At 50.5% G+C, this 23,501-nt stretch overlaps 2 protein-coding genes across 4 annotated transcripts; one reads left to right on the top strand and one right to left on the bottom strand.

Annotated features, from left to right (window-relative positions):
- The first annotated feature begins 503 nt into the window (after positions 1–503).
- TCF19 (transcription factor 19) lies at positions 504–4,263 on the top strand. 3 transcript variants are annotated; one of them, XM_027099506.1, is made up of 5 exons: positions 504–624; positions 1,046–1,609; positions 2,656–3,211; positions 3,473–3,503; positions 3,824–4,263. In XM_027099506.1, exons 2-5 carry the CDS (start codon positions 1,372–1,374, stop codon positions 3,902–3,904), a joined length of 906 nt encoding a protein of 301 aa, XP_026955307.1. In that variant the 5' UTR covers positions 504–624; positions 1,046–1,371; the 3' UTR covers positions 3,905–4,263. The 3 variants fall into 3 exon arrangements, with proteins under 3 accessions (XP_026955307.1, XP_026955305.1, XP_026955306.1); XM_027099504.1 differs by having other exon boundaries at positions 3,473–4,263; XM_027099505.1 differs by having other exon boundaries at positions 610–725; positions 3,473–4,263.
- A 1,352-nt stretch (positions 4,264–5,615) lies between these two features.
- On the bottom strand, positions 5,616–10,652 carry POU5F1 (POU class 5 homeobox 1). The gene is made up of 5 exons (XM_027099503.1): positions 10,181–10,652; positions 7,101–7,221; positions 6,701–6,831; positions 6,225–6,383; positions 5,616–6,122 (listed from the first exon to the last, which is right to left on the bottom strand). The coding sequence occupies exons 1-5, from the start codon at positions 10,583–10,585 to the stop codon at positions 5,856–5,858; spliced, it is 1,083 nt and encodes a 360-aa protein (XP_026955304.1). The 5' UTR covers positions 10,586–10,652; the 3' UTR covers positions 5,616–5,855.
- Between the last annotated feature and the right edge of the window lie 12,849 nt (positions 10,653–23,501).

Below are 23,501 nucleotides of genomic sequence, written 5' to 3'. Positions count from 1 at the left end.
ACCCACCCCCGTACCCCCTCTCAGCCCCTTCCCGCCCCCAACCGACTCTTCCCGAAGGCCCCTTACCCGGCGCGAGAGACGCCCCCCCCGCCCCAGCCCTTTGGCCACACCCCCTATACCTAGCTCCCGGGCGCGGCCTCGACCCCTGACAGCGCCTGCGCAACGCGGGCAGGTTGGCGGGACGCTCTAAAACCTACAAGGCTACCACCCCGGAAGGAGGAGAAGAGGTGCACGCAGGCGCAGTAGTGTCTAAAGCCTGGCCCAATTAAGGCGTTGGGGGCACCTCCGAGCCCTGGCAGCTCCGCCCAACTCCGGGAACCCGGGAAAACTTGTGAACTAATCAGAAAAAGCGGAAGGCGGGAGATCGGGGACCCTCCCAGCTCGTCGCCCAATGGAAAGGAGGAGGGCAAACGAAATGGCCAATAAGAAACGGCAAGGGGGGCGGGCTCGCTCGGCGGGAGGTTCGGACCCGGGAATTCCGAAGGCGGGGTCGGCGCTGCCCGCGCGCGGAGGCCGCGCCCCTCCTGGCCCTGGTTTCCTCGCTGTCAAACAGCCGCAGGAGCACCAACACCGGCCGAGCTGGCACTGCCTGGAGAGGGGACCATTCCGAGACTGCACCGCGCGGTAGATACGAACCTGGGCTGGGGCGGGGAGGGAAAAGGCTGGGTTTGCCTTGCATCATCCCGAGAGCCCTTTCTTCTGTTTTTATCCCACCGGAGAAGTCGGTAAGCAAGGGTTTAGATCCACTTTACTGGAGAACGTTAGAGACCCGTTTGCACTGCCTTTTGAGGGGTGACAGTGGATACACTTCCCACTGGGGTTCAAGCCAACTAGTTTTGAGTGAGGGATTGGCCAGAAGAGTGAGGCGTGGGCTAGCAGGTGGGTTACTCTATTTGGATCAGCAGGTGTTACAGGAAGAAGCTTCTCTTCTCCAAATTACACAGGTGACAAGTTAATATCACACAGAAGCAGTCCCTACCCTCACCCCCACACCTACAGTTCGAATTTCCCTAGAAGTTGCCTAATGTATTGTTGCCTTGCACAGATCGAAGGCTCCTGGAATACTTAGCAGCCTGAGGATTCGATTCAGCTTCGTACCACAAGACGCCTTCATTTTTGCACTACACTGGGACCTTCACCAAACTTTTCAGTTGCAAAGCTGCTGACAGACAATTTTGCATCGCGTCCTAGGCTCCTTGCACTCTGAATTTGCCCTACTCAGGGAGTGTGCTCAAAGTTGAAATTGCACAGAGGACAGCTCAAGTTTGCATCAGACGGAAAGTGAACTTAGGCCAGATGTGCATGGCCCAGTGAGTGGGAAAGGTGATGGATTCCTAAAGTGGAAGAGGTGGTTTGGAGGGGGCACCGCCCATGCTGCCTTGCTTCCAGCTGCTGCGCATAGGGGGCGGCAAGGGTGGCGATCTCTACACCTTCCACCCCCCAAGTGGGGCTGGCTGCACCTACCGCTTGGGCTGCAGGGCCGATCTCTGTGATGTGGCCCTGCGGCCCCAGCAGGAGCCCGGCTTCATCTCTGGAGTCCATGCGGAGCTGCACGCTGAACGCCGGGGTGACGACTGGAGGGTCAGCCTGGAGAACCATAGCAGCCAAGGTGAGGAGTGAGCAGAGCAGCCTTATGCCTGGGCAGTTGCAGTTCTGGGCTGGAATGACCGAGTCTCCACAGGGACTCTGCCTGCCTCCCAAACTCGCCATCAGTTTGGATGGATGGTTGTCATCCAGACCTGTCTTCCCACCAGAAATGTGCAGTGTCAGATATTGTGGGGCTGACCCTGTTTAGCTCTTAGAGGGGCTGGGAGGTAGATCCAGGGCCTGCAGTATCAGTGGGGTTGTTCTGGGGCCACTGCGGGACAAGCTCAGACTTGACTAAGTTTCCAGATTTGTTTAGGCACCTTGTCCTTGGCTTAGGGCAGTTATATGTTGAATTATGTCTTAATGATCTGGACATGTGTCTTACTCCCTGACTTGGAGGCAGTTAAGTCAGCCTCAGAAGGCCTGGGTTCCCATCTCAGTGCTGCTACTGGCACCTGGCAGTATCACTCAGGCCTGTCACTTCACCTTTTTAGATCTTAGTTTCCTCTTAGGTAGAATGTAAATCTTTGTAAGGTCCGTTTTTGGGGAGTGCTGTGGGGATTGGATATAGTGGCCAACATTCATTTAGTGCTTACTATTATGAGACAAGAACATTTTAAGGGCATTAAATGTAGGTGAGCACAAATACCCCACTTTACAGACAAGGAAAATGAGGCATAAAGAAGCTAACTTGTCCAGGGTCACATGGCTGGTAAGTGGTGGAGCTTGGATTTGAACCCAATCTGAGCTATACTGATTAGTACTAAGTTGGAACTGAGTGAAAGTGGGCATCTCTGAGAATTGGACCTCAGTGAATTGAGGGAAGGAGTTCATTCCCTCCATGTGCCCTGGGAGAGGGCATAAGAAAAATAAACTCATTCCCAACTCACAAGGAGTTTCATATCTGATGTCACCTGCTGAGAGATTTAGAATGTGAGAATTTGATGACAGGTGTCATGTTCTTCCTCATGTTCCCCAGAAAACCAGACAGGACCAGATTTCTCCACTTCTGACCTGTCATTTGTTTTTGTCGTTCTCTGTATTTGTCTGGTGCCCCACAATCAACAGGGACTTTGGTCAATAATGTCCGACTCCCAAGGGGTCACAGGCTGGAGTTGAGTGATGGTGACCTTCTGACCTTTGGCCCTGAAGGGCCCCCAGAAACCAGCCCCTCAGAGTTCTACTTGTTTCAGCAAGTCCGAGTCAAACCTCAAGATTTTGCTGCCATTACTACCCCACGGTCTAGGGGAGAAGAGGGAACCGGGGTTGGTTTCCGGCCCATGCTGCCCTCCCAGGGGGCTCCACAGCGCCCCCTCAGCACCCTCTCCCCTGCCCCCAAAGCCACGCTGATCCTCAACTCCATTGGCAGCCTCAGCAAGCTCCACTCCCAGCCCCTCACCTTCTCACGGAGTGGGGGTGGGCCACAGAGCCTGCCTGTTCCCACTCCAGCTGGGGAAGTGGGGACAACCCCTTCTGTCCCACCCCCAAGAAACCGGAGGAAATCAGCTCACCGCGTGCTGGCGGAACTGGATGATGAGAGAGAGGCTCCCAAGAGCCCCCCACCAGTCCTTATGGAGCCCAGGAAGAAACTCCGTGTAGAGAAAACCCCACCAACACCCAGTGGGTAAGTGGAGAGAACTTTGTGTCGTTATTTCACTGCCTTTGGATTCTTTTAGAGCCCTAGGCTGGGAGGTAGCTCTCTGCTTGGGGGATGGGGATGGGAGATGGAACAGAGGTTGGAATGACAAGACCTGGGTTAGTTCTTCTAACCAGATTCACCTTTAGTCTAGTGAATCTATATAGGTTCACTCTGCAGTTATCCAGGGGAAAGTTCTAGGCTTCTGCAGGTTTCCAGTGACCCTGGTTTTTGTGTCACTTTCTTCAGAAATCGACGTGGGCGTCCTCGGAAACACCCAGTGAGCAACCCCAGGGCTCCCCCTGCAGTTGGGGGCGGGGAGCACTGTGCAGCCCCTTGTTGCTGCCTACCCCAAGAAGAGACAGTAGCCTGGGTTCAGTGTGATGGTTGTGACATCTGGTTCCATGTGGCCTGTGTTGGTTGCAGCATCCAGGCTGCCAGGGAGGCCGACTTCCAGTGCCCAGGCTGTCGTGTAGGCATCCAGACCTAAGGCCCACCACCAAAGCACCAGAGGACAGAGCTGGCACCTCCAGGACATGGGTGGACACTGGGGTGCCAATGGGTCCTAAGAGATGCCCTCTTCTTCCCTTGCCTCTCTAGGAGGGAATAACTACAGGGGAAGGGTCCATTCCTATGGATTATCAATTCAAGGCCTGGAGCGGGCCCTCATGGCCAAGGTAACAGAAGAGATGGCTTCCTGCCAAAGATATTGCTGCCTCCAGGAAGTTGCCAGTGAGCTGGAAATTCCCGCTTGTCACAAGCTGTAGGTCCTTGTTGTCATGGACACTAGAATGTCTGGTCAAGAGAACCCATCAATTGCAGAGGTCATGCCTGGGAAGTTATAAGCCTCAGACTTGAACAAGCAAGTTCTAAATGTTCTTGATGACATCGCCTAAGGCATCTCTGGGAAAACCTAGGGCACAGCCCCCAAACTCCCTTACATTGTGGGCAGTCCTGCCGCTGATCACCGTGATTGTGACCTGACTTTTCAGAGCTTTGCTTCCATTTCCAAATAAAGAATGAGCAGCTTCATATATTCCAAGGTACTTACTCTTTGTGGGTCTGATACGCCTTGCTTTCCAATTCTTGAGAGAATGGAGTGGTAACGTCTGGAAAACTAATTCAGATTCTTAGGGGAGGAGATAAGCAGACAAGGCAGAGAAATACAAACCTGCTCGCTGAAAAGGTACAAATATATGAGGTAAGCTGGAGGTGGAAAGACAGGAAAAAAGGAATCCAGGTAATTACAGTTTCTAGTTTAAAAGAAAACAGATCCGGGACTTCCCTGGTGGTCCAGTGGGTTAGACTCCGAGCTCCCAATGCGGGGCGGCCCGGGTTCGATCCCTGGTTGGGGAACTACATCCCGCATACATGCCGCAACTAAAGACCCCGCATGCCTCAACTAAGAGTCTGCATGCCGCAACTAAGAGCCCACATGCGCCACAACTAATAGATCCCACATGCCGCAACTAAGACCTGGAGCAGCCAAAATAAATATTTATAAAACAACAAACAACAGATCTACTGCCATTAAAATAAGGTACTTGGGATTTGGTCAAGTTCATGAGGGTGGCAGAACTTTTACAAGGTTCACCAGTACTACCAAGAAGAGAAAACCCGAGACACCAGCTACAGCAGATGGCAACCTGGTCCAGTGTATCAACGTAACCCACGTATGCTACACCGATTCTCTTCTGAGAGTCGTACGCCAAGCCAAGATACAGTCAAAGTAGCATTTCTGTAGTTCTTATTAGGAAAGCCCTATCTTGACCTATCCTATTGTACCTGCATATCCATCCCCTTCCTCCTCTACTTAGACTTACCAACCCAAGTTTCTTACACATTGAGGAAAGGCTCCAGAGCAAGGGCCCTAATTAGGAAGTGGCAGAGGCAGGACTAAAATGTGGGAGTTTTGGTGAGTCACAGACAGGGTAGGCAAAAACCTAAAGTGGAAACAAAATGGACCCAGGTATCAAGAAAGCACAAAGTAGAGTTTCCGGTTGCAGTGATATGCAGAAGGAATGAGTACCTAAAAGACTTGACTTCTTAGCACAAAACCACTGAGGACTTTCGGAGTAGAGTGGGGAAAAGCAAAAAGCCAGCTCCTAATAGGGAATGGGCTATGTAATAACTGCATCTTTGGGCAAAAATAAGGTGTTCACCTCCAATTTCCCCAGGTCACAGGCTCCTAAGAACTAGCTCACACCTATAAGAGCCCTCTACGTATAAACTTGGGATCCAATCCCAGATCTCCCTCTGACATTGTGACTCTGGGCAGTTTAAATGGCATCCTTGGTCTCAGGGTCATTTGGGTGGGAGAGCTATTAATATCCACTATTAACTATCCCCATCCACTCTTCAGTAACTAGAGGAGAATAAACCAAAGACAAAAGTATCCACCTACTAGGTCCCAGGCTTCTTTATTTAAGAACAAAGTGATGAGTGATGTGGGGATTAAAATCAAGAGCATCATTGAACTTCACCTTCCCTCCAACCAGTTCCCCCAAACTCCCTGCCCCCACACCCTTTGTGTTCCCAATTCCTTTCTTAGTGAATGAAGAACTTAATCCCCAGGGTTCTCTCCCTAGCTGTCCCCCTTCCTCTGCCCCCATTCCTGGGAAGGGCAGACACCTCAGTTTGAATGCATGGGGGAGCCCAGAGTGGTGACAGACACCGAGGGAAAGGCCTCACCCTCAGGAAATGGGACTGAGGAGTACAGCGTAGTGAAATGAGGACCCCCATAGCCTGGGGTACCAAAATGGGGCCCTGGCGCCAGAGGAAAGGATACTGGTCCCCCTGAGAAAGGAGACCCAGCAGCCTCAAAATCCTCTCGCTGCGAACAGTCACTGCTTGATCGTTTGCCCTTCTGGCGACGGTTGCAGAACCACACTCGGACCACCTGGGAGAAGAAGACAGGGGAGAGGGACATTCGATCATAAGCTCTGGGAGGTGTGACTGGGAAGGAGATGGAGCACACAGGGATGCGGACAGCGGCACTCACATCCTTCTCAAGCCCGAGCTGCTGAGCGATGTGGCTGATCTGCTGCAGGGTGGGCTTTGGGCACTGCAGGAACATGCTCTCCAGGTTGCCTCTCACTCGGTTCTCAATACTCGTCCGCTTTCTCTTCCGGGCCTGCACGAGGGTCTCTGCCTTGCATATCTGGGCAGGTGGGGAGGAGATGACAAGGAAGGAAGTGGGAGGGCAAGCCTCGAACCTGCTGAGCAGCAGCATCATGAGGTCAATGACTCGAGAGCCAGCTGCTCAGGAGCACTGACTGGCACCAGGGCCACAAGAAAGATCCCGGAAGGTTGGGTTTAGACCAGTGGTCCTGGACCTTCTCCCAGCAGAACTGAGGAACTGCATTCCATCCCATTGAGGACCACTGCCTCCAAGAGGGAGAGCTGCCAGCCACGGATGGAAGCAGTGGAAATCGGGCTGAGACCAGGCAGGTCCCTATGCATCCCTCCCACCCTCACCTCCTGCAGATTCTCGTTGTTGTCAGCTTCTTCCACCCACTTCTGCAGCAGGGGCCGCAGCTTACACATGTTCTTGAAACTGAGCTGCAAAGCCTCAAAACGGCAGATGGTCGTTTGGCTGAACACCTTCCCTGGGGAGGTGGGTTGAAAGAAGCAAGGTGAGGCAGCAGGCAGGGCCCTTTCGACCCCAAGACCCAGGGCTCGCCACCTCTTCCTGCCCTCCCAAGATCCCACACGAGTATGGGATCTCTTTCCCCTCTACCCTCACCTCTAAAGAGGGTAGAAACACCCTTCCCTCACCCCCTTGGTGGGGAGGAAAGGCCCAAATTCAGGGATGTTCCTTCCAGGGGAGATGTGGTCCCTGTGTTCTGTGGGTCAGAACATGCTAGGTGAGACTCACCAAAGAGAACCCCCAGGGTGAGCCCCACATCGGCCTGGGTATATCCCAGGGTGATCCTCTTCTGCTTTAGGACCTTGGCAAATTGTTCGAGGTCTTTCTGAAGAGCTTTGATGTCCTGGGACTGCATTTTAAAAGGCAGAGGACATGTAAGAGCATAAACATACCAGTTAGCCACCCCACCCCCCCTTCCATTTGGGCCCCAAGGAATAAATAGTCTATGGGAGTATCTCTGCTTCCAGGCTGCCCACCTAACAAGTAGAAATAAACTATATACAAATGTCATTTACCCCAGAAAGTGACACATCCATCAGATGCAGAACATCATTTGATAATGGAAAGAAAAGCCCAGGCCTCAATGAGAACATCTATCGGGTTATGAAGGGGGCTCCTGCCCTTTAGTTCTTTAACACTAACAAAAGCTTTTTGACTCTAGTATTACCTCAGTTTGAGGAAGTTTTGAGTGTAGAGATACAGAGCACCATGTCTCTGGTTCTCTTTCCAAATATACTCTCTCCAGCTTACTTTGAGGGTCCCACAAACTATGACAAAGCATGCACATTCACAAACACACTACAAAACAGTCGTCGTACGAGGTATGAATAACATGCTTTGTATATAGTTAGTGCTCAGTTTTTAAAAATCTGATTATCCCTTATTTTTAACTGTATCTTTTTGCAATATAAAAGCATCCTCATTGACTAATTCAACATATTTATCGAGCACCTTCTGCAAACCAGTGGCTACACAAAGTAGACCAAAAACACTGGCCCCAGGGACTTCCCTGGTGGTCCAGCTGTTGAGACTCCACACTCCCAGTGCAGGGGGGGCCCGGGTTCCATTCCTGGTCAGGGGACTAGATCCCACACGCCACAACTAAAAGCCTGCATGCCGCAACTAAAAGACTCCACGTGCCACAACTAAGACCTGGCGGCGCAGCCAAATAGTTAGATAAATTTTTTTTTAATAAAAAAAAGAAAAGAAAGAAACCTAGCCCCAAGGGGCTTTCATTGTGATGAAATAATTATTATCCAGTATGTTAGAAGTGCTATGGAAAAAAGTAAAGCAGAGTAGGGAATTATGGGGAAGGTGACAATTTTAAATAAGACAGTCAGAGGTGATGTTTGAGCAAAAGGAAGGAGCAAAGTGGAAAGGCCCTGAGGTGTGTGGGCCCTGGTAGTAGCAAAGCTAGCAGCAAGGCCAGCAGCAAAACTAGCATGGCCGGGGCAGGGTGAGAGGACTGAGGAAAGGGAAGAAGAGGAGCTGATGAGGTCACAGAGGTGAGCAGAGCAGATCCTGGAGCTGCCGCCGTAACTTTGGTTTACTCAGAGAAATAGAAAGCTGCTGAAGGGTTTTGTGCAGTGAAATGATCTGACTCTCACATTTTAAAATGTTCACTCCAGTTGATGTATTGATCATAGACTAAAGAGGCAACTGCAGTAATCCCAGCATAATGATGGTGGCTGGGACCAGGATGGCTCTAAGTGATTGATTCAGGATGTATATCCAAGGTAAAGATAGCAGCATGTCCAAAGGATTGGATGTAAGGATGTGAAAGGAATGAGGATGACTGGTCTGGGCCTTAAGCTACTGGGAGATGGACAGGGTGGGGCAGTGCAGGGAGCCATCCCAGCAGGAGACAGAAAATGCGGTGGTCATGTCTAGAAGATATTTGAGTCTTGAGGGTGGATGAGAGGTGAATGAAAGGTAGACAGAGCAGGGGTTGATAGATGGAGCCCTGAAGCTCTCCAATGAAGGCCAGTGGCCAGAAGATGGAGAAGAGCAGCCAGGCCTCTGTGCAGTCCTGAAAACCTAAGGGAAGTATTTCAAGGGTCATCAATCACATCAAACTCAAATAAGGTAACTTCCATTCCCAACTTCTGCTCAACCAATGTCGCAAACCTATAAACGTCAGCTGTCCCCATCTCGGCTTTTCCAAATCATATTTTGGGGATTTGAAATAATGTAAACCCCAGTTCAAATCCGAGCTTTACCATTTAGCAGTTAAGACCCGTGAAATAGGCTAATAATACCTCCCTAGGAGATTTTGTGCAGGTTAATGAGATAATGATGTAGAAACTGAGCCCACAGCCAGGCATTTAGGAAATGGACCACAATTGGCAGCCATTATCATTCAAGGCTCAGCCGTCGCCTCGAGCAAAGAGTCTAGGGCTACTCGGTCAGCGGCAACCAATCACACCTCCTTCGAAGAGGTCTAAAGGTTTAGTACTTGATCTCTAATTGCTTGCACTTGTCTCTTCCTCGGACTAGAAGATATATCCTTAATAGTCCCCAGCAGGGCTGGATGCGGAAGTCTTCAATTCCCTCAGCAAACCCTACGTTTGGGGAATGGCCTGGAGATGACTTCTTCCCCTTTTCTCCCCCTGTTCACTACTTATGGAATTACGGCCGAAATTGGTGTTTCCAGCTCTCTACAAGGGGGTGTCAGGGTGTGCACTCTGCCTGACGGTGACTCACTGGGCCCAAGGCAGAGGTCAAGGGAAGACAAGCCCTAAACTTGATGGAGGGTAAACCCAAACTCCACACATCCACGCAGCCCAAACAGGAGCTTCTATCAGAAACCAGTCACACCCTAGACTTTCAGGAACAATAACCCTGGGATAAGCACTGTTTTCACCCTCAGGCCACACTTAACCCTAAGGCGGAGATCCTGGATCTGATCAAGCTCAAATTTTCAAGAAGGGATCCGGGTAGAAGAAGGGGCTCCAACCCCAAGCTGGGTCTGGTGCTGGGCTGGTAATGAGTGACCCGACCCAGGTCAGACCTAGGAAGTGGAAGGACCTACTTGACAAGGGCCGAGGGGGGAAGCAAGGCCAACTTCCGACTGCCCCAGGCCGCCCTGCCCTCACCTGCGGTTCTCTCTAAATTCCAGCCCCTAGTTCCCACCTGGCCCCTGCTCAGGGCGGCCTGCAGCCGCCACACACGCGTCCCGGGGCGCCGCCCTCGCCCGCTCCCCTCCTGGGTCGGCGACCTGGGCAGCTGCAGGCGACCACCTCCCGTCGCGTAGCCGCCCCCGGCCGGCGCGGTTGGCCCCCGCCGCCCGCCCCCAGCAGCTCACTCGCCTCCTCGGGGTTCGGCTCCAGCTTCTCCTTCTCCAGCTTCACGGCGCCAGCGGGGGCGGCGCAGGGCTCCGGGGAGGCCCCCTCGGAGCTGCTCTCCACCCCGGCTCCCGCCTCGCCCTCGGGCTGAGGGGTCTCCAGGCCGCCTTGGGGCACCAGCCCCACTCCAACCTGAGGTGCACAGTAGGCCATCCCTCCGCACAAGTCGTAGGGCGGGGGGCACGCGGGAAGACCCCACACCTCGGCGCCGGGCCCAACCCCCGGCCCGATCCCTGACCCACCGGGAGGCCCCTGGAAGCTCATCCAGGTCCGAGGATCAACCCAGCCCGGCTCTGGCCCTCCCGGCCCATCGCCTCCACCGCCCGGCGGGGGGGAGAAGGCGAAGTCGGAAGCCAGGTGTCCCGCCATGGGGAAGGAAGGCGCCCCAAGCCGGGGGCCTAGGAAAACGAGGGCTCTCCAAGGGACTGCTCGACACCTCTCTCCCTCCCCAATCCCACCCACTAGCCTTGACCTCTGGCCCCGCCCCCTGGATGGGTGGGGGAGGGGACGGTGGGGGTGGGAGAAACTGAGGCGGAGGGTGTTTGCCGGCTGGTGGCGGTGGTGTCTGGAAGCCGAAATCCAGGCAGCTCCAGACGGGCGCCTCTCCAGGCCCCAGATCCCGAGGCTCTTGGTGCAGGTCCCCCATGCGGGCCTTCACTCCCAACTCCCAGCAGGCCGCCCGGCCCTGCCGACGCTCCGCACACACCAGAGCTGCCTGGGATCGCTTCCACACCTCCTGCCCGTTCTTCAGGAGCCCGGCTGCTGGACCCCTCGCCAAACACCCTGGCACCGTCCCCTCACCAGAGCCCAGCCACCCTCTCGGCTCCTCAAACATTAATTGTTTATGTGTCAAGTCCTGATGGGGCTACCCCTCAATTCCTTAACAGCCTCCCTCCCCGCTGTCCTCCTGCACCCCCAATCCAGGAGCCTAGGTGTTCCCATTTAGACTACTGGCCAGATTCAGTTACCCCAAAGCTGCGCTGACCAGCAGCCATCTATCTGCCTAGGCTTCTAAGTTCCACCCCATCACCAGGGGCAGACTGCCAGACAGGCTTCCATTCCATCCCCGACTTTCCCGGCCTCAGAGCCCCCTCACCTACCGGAGTCAGGGATGGAACCCCTTTCTCTTCTAGGGGCCAGGCTCTGGACTGACTGGTCCTGAGTCTCCCAACCTTTGTCCAGACAGAAGAATCGGACGCCCCCTCATGGGTGCCCCACTGTGGGTCACGCACAGCAAGTTCCATGCCCCCCTCTTCAGAGACCCACATTATCTAGTCCGTAGTTGACTGTTCTCCCTCCCCCACCTCCCAGCCCAGGCCTCCGGCCGTAGGTCCTGGGTGGGGAAAGCCCAGGAGGGAGGGGGGAAGAAAAAAATATCTGACTTCAGGTTCAAAGAGGCTTGGGAGGGATGGGGGGAGGGGGCCGGACAATGGCCTTGGCTGGACAATCCTGGTCCCCAGAGGGGGCAACTCTAACCCTAAACAAGTGCTCAACCCTTGAATGGGCCTGGATGGCTCCCCTGGGGACAGCTTCCTGCCCCACAACCCCCCAGCCCCAATCCCCTCACACGGAATCCCCCTCAGAGCAGCTAAAAGAGCTCCAGCAATAACCCCCCATCCCCTCAAAGACTGAGTCTCAGACAGGGACCCCCACTGGGACCTAGGTCTCCTGTCCCCCTCTAGAGGACTCAGGCGTCCAGCCTCATCATCTACCCCTCCCCCAGCCCCCCAGGCCTTTGTGTAGGGGGGCTGGTGAAAAGATGAGGAGGGGGTGGAGAGCAGCTTTGGGGGGTGCGCAGGAAGCCTTCCCTGAGCTCTCCCACAGGGTCTGTTTTTCTGGGCCTGTCCTGAAGGCTCACACTGCAGGCATAGTGCTTGATTCTGTTTGCAAGAGAATAGCTTTCAGACTGCCTGTCTGCTTGGGATGAGGTTTGTCTGTCTGCTCCCCAAACTTGCCCTAAATGAAGGCCCCGAGGTGAATTGGGGGGCCTCTGGAAAGGCTGTAGGCCAGAGCTCCCTACAGCTTGGAAGGCCAGAATCCTGAGCCTGGGACGTGGACCTCTGCCGACTTAGACGTCTCTTCATCTCAGCCCCGTCTCAGGTTGTTTACTCAGCGTCTGCCTTCTGAGGGGCTTGGGGGTCCTGCTGGGGGTCCTCTTGACTGTGGCCAGCCGTCTTCAACTTGGTGGTATCTGGGAGTCCTTTGAGCCTGTTTTTTTGGTTTTTGGTTTTTTTCTCCTCTGAATCTATATCACACAGTCCCTGCTCCAGCCCATCTCTAAGTACTTTTTGGGCAACTAATTGTATGCATGCATTTCAATACTTCCCATAGGTCTGTTGGAAGATCTACAGGGCAGCGAAACTGGAGCTGTATTCACCGCTAAACCACTAACTGCCCAAAAGGCAGATAGATTAAGGGGCCCGGTGGGGGTGGAGAGGTGTGCTTTGGACCAGGAGGGGCCCCTCCCCAGCCATCTCCCCAACCCCCCAGGACAGAGCCATCACAGCCCCTTTGTCATGCATCTATCTGCTGTCTGCCAAGAAGACGGCCTCCCGGAGGAGGGGGATGGGCGGACCTGGGAAATCTCCTACAGCAGTGCTTCTTGGCTCGCCGCCCTCTAGGCTCCCAGAAACCCCTTCCCCCATGTGGTCCAGAGAGCCCCTGTACCCCTGTCTTCCCAGCGGCCCCTAAAACACCTTCCCCTTTTCCCCCCACTCAACAACAACCTCTGTTTTTTAGATTTCAATCAATAGTTGCTCTAGGTGGTATGTTTCTGGCCTGGGCAAGAGTCCCATTCCAGAGGGAGAGACAGAGAAGGGGAGGGTGCCCGGCTGCCTGGCTGGCTTGTAGCCAGAGATCTGAGCCAGATCAGTCAGGTGTTGCCTGGAGCCTGACCCAGAACCTTAATGGAAAGTTAAGTTTGTCTGCAGTCCTAGCCAGCCCCTGCCCAGGCCAGCTCTGTGCAGGCCCAGAGGAGACTGGAAGCGGGGTTAAGTCATCAGACCTGGCTCCTCCACTCTCCTGGGTCTTAGGGAGTCACTAAACAGCTTCAAGTCCCCGAAACCAATTTAGGACTGGTCTCACAAACTCTCCGCATACACCTTTATTATAGTGCAATGTCAAGGTCCTACATAAAGACAAACGCAAGTATCTGGTTGTAGAGCATGACCCAGGGAGGGCAGGTGAGGGCCACCACTCCCTGCCAGGTGTGGCTGGCCTGGCATGGTTGCTAGGAGGTGCAATGGTGGGTTTGCTGCTGTTGGCCCAGCCATCCCCTCACTGTTCTGTTGGGAAAACCAGCTGAAATGGCTCATGGGGACCAACGGAGACTTGCTCTATACCAGGGTAGCAAACCCCTTATTTTGGCTTCTGGCTACTGTCAATCTGAAGGCAGAAGAAAGGGAAAGAATGGAAGGCTGAGGAGAGAAGGATTCAGGCTTTGCCCACTTTGGGAGAATATCTCCCTTAATCTCAATTTACACATTTTCCACTGCTCACCGTAAACCACACCCCTTCTTCTCAACAACTGACCCTATGATCTCTCCTGCGAGGTCTGCAAACTGAAATCTTTTCCCAAATCCAGGTACTGTTACCTCAAATCTAGGAGTCAGCTCTCTGCTTGTAGTCTGTAGGGGGATAGAGAGGTGAAAGCTAGAGGGAGGGGAAGCCAGGAGAAGAGGGCAGGAATAAACCAAGGCTCTGCAGACCAGGGTCCTGGGCCCTGGATCTGACACCCCAGCGGACGGCGCCTCGCTTTCTGTGCCTTGGTTTCCTCATCTAATAAAGAGGAATTGGACCAAATGAGCCCTAAATTTCCTTCCAGCTCAGACATAAAAGTGCTGCCCCTCTCCCATACACCCTCCTCTCTATCCTCGCCATTTAGTTGTCATGGGACTAGCAATCTCTCTCTGCACGCCTGTGAAGAGAAATTGGGGTTGGAGGGGTGGGAGAGGAGGGACTCAGTGAGATGCTGGCACAGGCTTTCCCGCCCCGCACCCCCATCTCCCAGCAGCCTTCCTGGGAAATCTAGCAGAGTTTCCCCTCGAGTTTGATCAAGATTTGTTTGATGAGTTTGGGAGGCCAGTTTTGATTTGGTTTTGGTGTTTGGGAACTTATAAGAACATACTTCAGGAAGTAAAATTTTGTGTGTGTGTGTGTGTGTTTGTGTGTGTGTGTGTGTGTGTGTGTGTGTGTGTGTGTGTGTGTGTGTACAAAGGCTAGAGAGGAAACGGAAATCCTAACCTACTCCTTCTTTTCATATTTTTCATATTCCCTCCTCAGTTGCTTTTCTCTAAATCACTGCTCTTGGACCTCAGCCTCCCAGAGAGAGGGAAACCAGATGATCCTTAAGGTCGCTTCCAGCTCTAAAATTCTAAAAAAAAAAGAAAGCAAAACCTGTCGGGACTTCCCTGGTTGTCCAATGGGTAAGACTCTGCGCTCCCAATGCAGGGGGCCTGGGTTCAAGCCCTGGTCGGGGAACTAGATCCCACATGCATGCCGCAACTAAAAAAAGAAAAAGAAACACAGTTCTAAAATTCTGAGCATACCTGCTGCCCTGCCCTTCTGCCACTTCTTCCAGAGGAAGGTGCCTACAGCTCCCACAGTGACCACTCCAGAGGCCAGGAGCCCAAAGAAGATCCAGACAGGGGTGGGTGTGTGTTGCTTAGAACCAGGAGGCTCTGAAAGGTGTGGGCATGTGAGGCACTGACAGACGAGCCTGGCTCCCCCATCCTTTCCCTGGGCTACCCTTTCTGCTCATCTGAGGTCCTGCAGAGACCCAGCATTGGACTGGGATGCCACCAGACAGGAAACCTCTGCTGTGTCAAAGGGCATCTCAGTGGACTGCTGGCTCTAAGCAGTCCCATCCCATTGGGATCAGATGGCTTGAGGTCCCAAAGACCCAGGCTTCAGGGACAGCTGGACACCAGAGGACAGAAGCCACGGGCCCTGCATGTTGGGATGGGCTCTCTTCTAGGGGGCTTTGTAGAGAGGCACACGCACTGAGAGGGCCAGTGGGACAGGGAGGAGTGGTGGCAAAGGAGACCTAGAGACTCCTAGACCAGGGGGGACTTGCCACCTCTGGTCTTGCCACACTGCCATGCATCCTCCATAACAGGGCCTGGGCAGCCACCCAGGCACCATTCACACTACATTCCATGGTGACTGTCGGTCCCGCCCCGCCCTGAGTACCCTGGGGTGCTAAGCCCTGGGCCAGAACTTGAACACCAAGTGGAGAATGGATTGACCAAATATGTGTGAGAGAAGGCAAGGCCAGTGGCTAGGCTGGTTAGCAACAGAACTGTGCTCATGTAGGACAAAGATAATGCATGGACTTCCCCGCTGGTACAGCGGTTAAGACTCCGCACTTCAAATGCAGGGGGCACGGGTTCGATCCCTGGTCTGGGAAGATCTTACATGCCACGTGGTGTGGCCAAACAAACAAACAAAAAACTGTGCTCACGAAGGACACATTTAATGCAATAGAGGTCTGCTCCCTCATCCCTCCCCGCCATGCCCTCAGCCCCTTCACCTTCCACACTGCTCAGTCCCCACCTATCATTCCTATCATAGGCTGCAGGCTGGGGCCCCACCCCAGCTTCCAGGTATTTCCTGAAATGGTGGAGGCAGCTCTTGGTCAAGAAGGATTTCTCTTTTCACTTCTCTCCATCTGTAGTTCTGTTTTTTCCTAGCTTGCTTTTGCTGGAATTGAAAGACTCAAGTGTACTGAGAAGGGAGTCCTGGCCATCAGAGTTGTATTTCCAGTGTCCCCAGGTGCTCTGATTCCCAAGCAAGTCGTGTGACTCTGAAATGCCGAAGTCCCAGAACTCCAAAGGAGAAGAAAACATTAGTTTTCTCTACCTCCACTCCCACCACTTCCCAAAATGCCTGGAATTCCCTTCCTCGGCTGATAAACCTTCACTCATTCTCCAAGACATATCTTCCCGGTCATGCACGTCCCCACCAAAGTCATGCTGCACCCCACCCTTCATGCCCTGCGGCAAGCGGCTCCCTCCTTTGCTCCCATCATGCCCTGCTCATGCCACAGTCATGGTACTGAGCACGCTGAGCCCTCCTGAATGCAGGGACCCATGCCCTGTGCCCAGCATCATGGGGTTTTGTTTGTTTGTTTTGGCCGCACCTTGCCCATGCAGGACTTCCCTGACCAGGGATAGAACCCGCGCAGTGGAAGCGCAGAGTCTTAACCGCTGGACCACCAGGGAAGCCTCACCAAGCTTTTTTAATTGAAGTTTAGTTCACATACAGTATTATATTAGTTTCAAGTGTACTACATGGTGATTTGACATTTGCGTACATTATGAAATGATCATCACGGAAAGTAGTATCCACATGTCTCCAAAAGTGTTACTACTGGGGATTTCCCTGCTGGTCCAATGAGTAAGATTCCGCGCTCCCAGTGCAGGGGGCCCAGGTTCGATCCCTGGTCGGGGAACTAGATCTCACATGCATGACACAACTAAGAGTTCACATGCCACAACTAAGAAGTCCACGTGCCACAGCTATGAATGAGCCCGCATGCCGCAACGAAGATTCCCCATGCCGTAACTAAGACCCAGCACAGCCTAAATAAATAAATAAATATTTTTTTTTAAATGTTACTACCGGGGCTTCCCTGGTGGCACAGTGGTTGAGAGTCCGCCTGCCGATGCAGGGGACACAGGTTCGTGACCTGGCCCAGGAAGATCCCACATGCCGCGGAACGGCTGGGCCCGTGAGCCATGGTCGCTGGGCCTGCACGTGCGGAGCCTGTGCTCTGCAACGGGAGAGGCCACAACAGTGAGAGGCCCGCGTACCACACACAAAAAAAAAAAACTATGCAAAAAAAATGTTACTACCATATTATTAACCATATTAACCGTATGCCTTACAGAGCAACATGTTTAAATCCCAGATCTAAATGCCACTATTAGATATATTGTCCATAGCAAATGTAACTGGACCTCTCTAAGCCTCAACTTCCTCATCTGGGAGTTGGAGATAACAATAGTGATCAAATGATATAATGCATGCCAGTGTTAATGTCATACCTGCCAATAAGAATTCAAGAAATTCAAGAACTAGTAGCTGCTATTTATTTTTTTAATATTTATTTACTTATTTGGCCACGCTGGGTCTTAGTTGTGGCACTCAGGATATTCTATCTTCATTGTGGCCTGCAGATCTTTTTTAGTTGTGGCATGCAGGGTCTTTTACTTGTGGCATGTGGGATCTAGCTCCCTGATGAGGGATCGAACCTGGGCCCCCTGCATTGGGAGCTCCGAAGCTTAGCCATTGGACCACCAGGGAAGTCCCAGTAGCTGCTATTGTAATGTTTATTATTGGTAAAGCACCATGAACAGCATTTACTAGACCCTCAGATATTGCTAGATGAAAAAAAAAAAATGTAGGTTAGAAATATACTTCTCTTGGGACCCTGACCTGGTTTCCAGGGTTCCTATAAATACTGGTGGAGATGGGGAGGTGGCTATGTCAGAAAGGCCATTTATTTCCCAGACCCTGGATTTGAAAAACTTGGATACAATTTTTTTTTTTTCACCTGAAGGGAAGTCCTGGGGTTCTTGAGACAACGGAGAACTCTCTAGCCCTGTTCCCTGACTGGAGAAATGTAGGAGTCTTATACTTAAGTCCTACCCTTTCCAATACCCAATACTCAATATCCAATCTTTTGGGCACCATCAGGTACACACTAGGGTCTGGAGTCAGGGATGAAACCCCCCAGGAGGAGGCAGCATCAGTGAAGGGTGCTGTATCCAGAGTGCTCAGCAGGGTGCCTGGCTTCGAGTTTAATAAATATTAGTTTAACGATAATGAATGAACAACTCCATATCTTTAGGACTGCTGTGAGCTCTTCCCTTCACTCCCCATCACCTTGGCTCTGATTCTTCTGCTCCACGATGCTTCTTAGTTGATAACAAGGTACTGGGCTTTGGCCTTCATTTTGAGAATCAGCTTTTCCCAAACCCCTAGGTCCCTGGCTTCAGACCAGGATGCCTGGAACTCTGCCCACCTGCCCTCCTTGCAGTACCATTAGAAAGATTGGTCATCCGAGAGCTTGAGAATTCGTAATGGGCTTGCTCAGGGCTAGGCTGGGAAGCAGTGATGAAGCTGTAGTGCAGAGAATAGGTTGCTGAGGGGAAAAGAAATGGTGGGAATGGGTTATCTCTAGTGGGCACTTTTTTGGGGAGATGATTCCACCTGTAAGAAGGTGAGGAGGTAGGACTATCATTAGGACAGCAAAAGAGTGAGTAAGGGGCATGGGGAGTGAACAATGGGAAGGGAAACTCTTGCTGCTCTGCAGGATCTCATCCAGGCTCATAGTTTTAGATAGTAATGACTCCACTGTCCAAATCCTTGCACTTCACATCAGTGTACCCAACCACCTATTGGCCGTCTTGACAGAATGTCCTACATCACCTTAAATTCAACATATCTAAACTAAGGATATCCTCTTAGCCCCCACCAGGGAATAATCTGGCCCTCATCCTACATTCCTGGTAGGTGGCATCACCATCCGACCTATCTGCTTGTTTAAGTCAGAACTGGGTTGTAGTGTGGGAAATTAACTTATGTCACAGTGGCCTCCTGGTACAGTACCGTGAAGCTATCCAGCGGTCGTGGAACAAAAAGGCTCACAGACCAAACTAAGATGCTTGAACCACGTGGTTTATTAAATAAAGGTAAAACACACCATGAGGAGCAAGGGAAAGTGATGAGGGGAGGTTAACACATTTAAGATCAGGTTCATATTGGGTGGAAGGCTCTTGCAGCCTGAATTCTGGGTTATGCATACTGATAGCCTCAGATGCCTCATATGTTTTAGGGCTCATGAGTATTTAGTGCCTACTTTGGTCCCTCCCTCCCTCCCTCCCTCCCTCCCTCCCTCCCTCCCACAGGCTCACTAGTGTGGTGCATGGGCTTAGTTGCTCTGTGGCATGTGGGATCTTCCTGGACCAGGACTTGAACCTGTGTCCCCTGCATTGGCAGGCGGATTCTTAACCACCGCACCACCAGGGAAGCCCTCTTTTTCTTTCTTTTTTTGGCCCCATGGCATGTGGGATCTTAGTTCCCCAGCGACTGAACCCACGGCCCCTGCACTGGAAGCACAGTCTTCACCACTAGGCCTCCAGGGAAGTCCCCCTCCCTCTCTTTCTACCTCAGTTCACACAAATACGTGTTCTATTGATACATACTTATGGACGTCTAACGTGTCTCACAGATTTCCAATGTGCTTACCTTTATAAATTCCATCTGTCCCATTTGTCTTCTTGTCTTCTATAGCAGAACTGGCTATTCCCAAACAATAGGCAGGTGTGCTTTACATGGGCACTTATACTGGACTGCTGCCTACCTCAACACCTTCCAGTTTCAAACCATTACCAAGCTCTGCCCATTTTTAACTTCCCATTCCTCAAATCTGGGCATTCCTCTCTATCCTCATCAAACCAACCCATAGCATTGCTTGTTTGGTTTATAGCCAGAGTCTTTCCAATTGGCCTCCTTCCCTCCCGTCTTAACCATTTAAAATCCATCTTCCTTGATATAATCAGGGTAATCAATCTGGAAATATGTGTCTGACTGCATAGCTCTCTGCTGCTCCTTCAAGGATTCCCTTTCATTCTCAGGATGACTTCCAAGCTCCTTAGCAGACTAAACAAGGCCCCTCAAAGGCTTACTTCACCCTCATCTCCCACCACTCCCTGCCTTCACTCTTGGACCAGGAATGTTCGAGCATCTCTCCTCCTGCTGCTGTTCCACGTCCCAGTGTCTTCCTGAGACTGTTCACTCTCAAGGGAAGACTCGCGACCCCTTCTGCTCCATACACCAGTGGCATTAAAGCCTTGCCCTGGCCTCAAACCGTCTGCACTCTACTGCACCCCTTTATTTCAGAGATGACCTCTGACTCTTACTCAGAGGTTGGTGGGCCAATCCACAATGCACACACACACCCTGCACACTCATCTATGGGCTGTGCTGCCCTAACGGGGCCATCCCTTTTCTTCTTCAAAGCTTCTTCCTTGGCCTCCCTTTGACCCCCTGGTTATTCCCTTCTATCTAGCAGGGGAACAGAGAGATAGGAGGTTTGAGGACAGTGCTCCTCAACTTGCCAGAGCCTAAGAATCACCTGGGCTGTTTGTTTCCTAGGCCTTTCCTCTCTAGAGCCTGACTCAGGAGGTTTGGGTGGGACCCAATAATCTATTTTTAACAAGCACCTCATTGATGATTCTTATGAGATATAATGCCTTGGTTTTAAGTCTCTGAGCTTTACTTTTCTCATGTATAAAATGAGGAAATAGTGCCTATCTTAGAGGACTAAAGGTAATACCTCTCCCCCTAAAAAAAAGAAAAGAAAAGAAAAGAAAACTGTAGATATTTTAAAACACATTGTTAGTTAGACATAACTCCTGTTATCATTGGCTCCTTTTCCAGAAATTTCTCCCTTTAGGCTCACTTCTTCTCTTCCCAAAATAGGCTCCGAGAATAAATTGTCCTTCTTTACTCCTTAGCCCCTCACTGTTTTCCTCTAATTTTTTTTATTGAAGTATATTTGACTTATAATATTATATTAGTTTCAGGTGTAAAACATAGTGATTCAATATTTTATAGAATATATTCCATTTAAAGTTGTTATAAAATATTGGCTATCTTCCCTGTGCTGTACAGTACATCCTTATATCCTCCTTTTTTTTAGCCCTTGCCGCATGGTACCTGGGATCTTAGTTCCCCCACCAGGGATCGAACTTCTGCCCCCTGCATAGGGAGCACGGAGTCTTAACCACTGGACCACCAGGGAAGTCCCTATATTATTTATTTTATACCTAGTCGTTTGTACCTCTTAATCCCGTGCCCCTATCTTGCCCCTCCCTCTACTCCTCTCCCCACTGGTAACCACTAGTTTGTTCTCTGTATCTATGAGTCTCTTTCTGTTTTCTGTTGTTATAGTCATTTGTTTGTTTTATTTTTCAGATTCCACATATAAGTAAAAACATACAGTATTTGTCTTTCTTTGTCTGGTTTATTTATTTATTTATTTAGTGGTTTGCGGGCCTCTCACTGTTGTGGCCTCTCCCGTTGCAGCGCACAGGCTCCGGACGCGCAGGCTCAATGGCCATGGCTCACAGGCCCAGCCACTCCGCGGCATGTGGGCTCTTCCCAGACCAGGGCACGAACCCGTGTCCCCTGCATCGGCAGGCGGACTCTCAACCACTGCGCCACCAGGGAAGCCCTGTCTGGTTTATTTCATTAAGGATAGTACCCTCCAGGTCCATCCATGTTGTTGCAAATGGCAAACTTCCATTCTTTTTATGGCTGAATAATATTCCATTGTATATATACATCACATCTTCTTTATCCGTTCATCTGTTGATGGATACCTAGATTACTTCCATATCTTGGTTATTATAAATAATGCTGCTATGAACATTGGGGCACATATATCTTTTCAAATTAGTGTTTTTGTTTTCTTCAGATATATACCCAGGAGTGGAATTGCTGGATCATATAGTTGTTCTATTTTTAGTTTCTTTAGGAACCTCTACACTGTTTTCCACAGTAGCTGTACCAATTTACATTCCTACCAACGGTGCACGAGGGTTGCCTTTTCTCCACATCCGCACCAATAAAATTTATTGTTTGTTGTCTTATTGATGATAGCCATTCTGACAGTGTGAGGTGATGTCTCATTGTGGTTTTGTTTGCATTTCCCTGATGATTAATGACATTGAGCATGTTCTCATGTGCCTGTTAGACATCTGTATGTCTTCTTTGGAAAAATGACTATTCGTGTCTTCTGTCCATTTTAAAAATCAGGATGTTTGATTTTTTGGATATTGAGTTACATGAGCTGTTTATATCTTTTGGATATCAACCCCTTATGAGACATATCATTTGCAAATATCTTCTCCCATCCAGGATGTTGTCTTTTTGTTTTGTTGATAATTTTCTTCGCCGTGCAAAAGCTTTTAAGTTTGATTACTTCTCATTTGTTTAGTTCTGCTTTTGTTTCCCTTGGCTAAGGAGACAGATCCAAAAGAATATTGCTAAGACTTATGTCAAAGTGTGTACTGCTTATATTTTCTCCTAGAATATTTATCGTTTCCAGTCTTACATTTAGGTCTTTAATCCATTTTAAGTTTATTTTTTTATAAGGTGTGAGAAAATGTTCTAATTTCATTCCTTTACATGTAGCTGTCCAGTTGTCCCAACGTCACTTACTGGAGAGACTGTCTTTTCCCCATTGTATATTTTTGCCTCCTTTGTCATAGATTAATTAACCGTATGTGCATGGGTTTATTTCAGGACTCTCTGTTCTGTTCCATTGATCTATATGTCTGTTTCTGTGCCAGTACCACACTGTTTTGATTACTGTAGCTTTGTAGTATAGTCTGAAGTTAGGGCCCATGGTACCTCTGGCTTTGTTCTTTTTTCTCAATATTGTTTTGGCTATTTGGGGTCATACAAATTTTAGGATTATTTGTTCCAGTTCTGTGAAAAATATCATGGATATTTTCATAGAGATTGCATTAAATCTGTAGATTGCTTCGGGTCATTTGGACATTTTAACAATATTAATTCTTCCAATCTATGAGTACAGGATATCTTTCCATTTACTTGTATTGTCTTCAATTTCGTTCATTAATGTCTTAGAGTTTTCAGAGTATAAGTCTTTCACCTCCTTGGTTAAGTTTATTCCTAATTATTTTATTCTTTTTTTTTTTTTTTTTTTTGCGGTATGTGGGCCTCTCATCGCTGCAGCCTCTCCTGTTGTGGAGCACAGGCTCCGGACGCGCAGGCTCAGCAGCCATGGCTCACGGGCCCAGCCACTCCGCAGCACATGGGATCCTCCCAGACCGGGGCACGAACCCGTGTCCCCTGCATCGGCAGGTGGACTCTCAACCACTGCGCCACCAGGGAAGCCCTATTTTATTCTTTTTGATGCAATTGTAAACGGGATTGTTTTCTTGCTTTCTCTTTCTGAGAGTTCATTCCCACTCACGTCTAATTAACAAAATATTTTACTTGATTGCTTTTTTCTGATAATAAAGTAATATCAACTATCTCAGAATAACACCACAAAGAAAGCAAAAGGCCCTCCAACACCTTTCCTCCCAACATAACCAGTGTCATCAGCTTGGTGAATGCTCTAAAAGGTTACTTTTCATGAACCTGCGTTTTTAAACAAAAAATTAGATTCTACTCTTATGTAACTTCTTTATTTTCTTTTTTTTCCCCAGCCAGTTTCTTTATTTTTCTTTTTTCTTTTTTTGAT

Source organism: Aethalodelphis obliquidens, unplaced genomic scaffold (assembly GCF_003676395.1).
Source record: "Aethalodelphis obliquidens isolate GAN/ISIS:26980383/991018 unplaced genomic scaffold, ASM367639v1 scaffold131, whole genome shotgun sequence".
Lineage (NCBI taxonomy): Eukaryota > Metazoa > Chordata > Mammalia > Artiodactyla > Delphinidae > Aethalodelphis > Aethalodelphis obliquidens.
The sequence above is the reverse complement of the archived record's forward strand: the minus strand, read 5'-3'. Positions and strand labels throughout refer to the sequence as shown.

Excerpts from the sequence above, each read along its gene's own strand:
- TCF19 (XM_027099504.1), top strand. The coding sequence starts at position 1,372 with ATGCTGCCTTGCTTCCAGCTGCTGCGCATAGGGGGCGGCAAGGGTGGC. Across the intron at positions 1,610-2,655 it reads GGAGAACCATAGCAGCCAAG|GGACTTTGGTCAATAATGTC; the intron begins GTGAGGAGTGAG and ends CACAATCAACAG. Across the intron at positions 3,212-3,472 it reads ACCCCACCAACACCCAGTGG|AAATCGACGTGGGCGTCCTC; the intron begins GTAAGTGGAGAG and ends CACTTTCTTCAG.
- POU5F1 (XM_027099503.1), bottom strand. The coding sequence starts at position 10,585 with ATGGCGGGACACCTGGCTTCCGACTTCGCCTTCTCCCCCCCGCCGGGC. Across the intron at positions 7,222-10,180 it reads TGGAGCCGAACCCCGAGGAG|TCCCAGGACATCAAAGCTCT; the intron begins GCGAGTGAGCTG and ends TTTAAAATGCAG. Across the intron at positions 6,384-6,700 it reads ACAACGAGAATCTGCAGGAG|ATATGCAAGGCAGAGACCCT; the intron begins GTGAGGGTGGGA and ends CCACCTGCCCAG.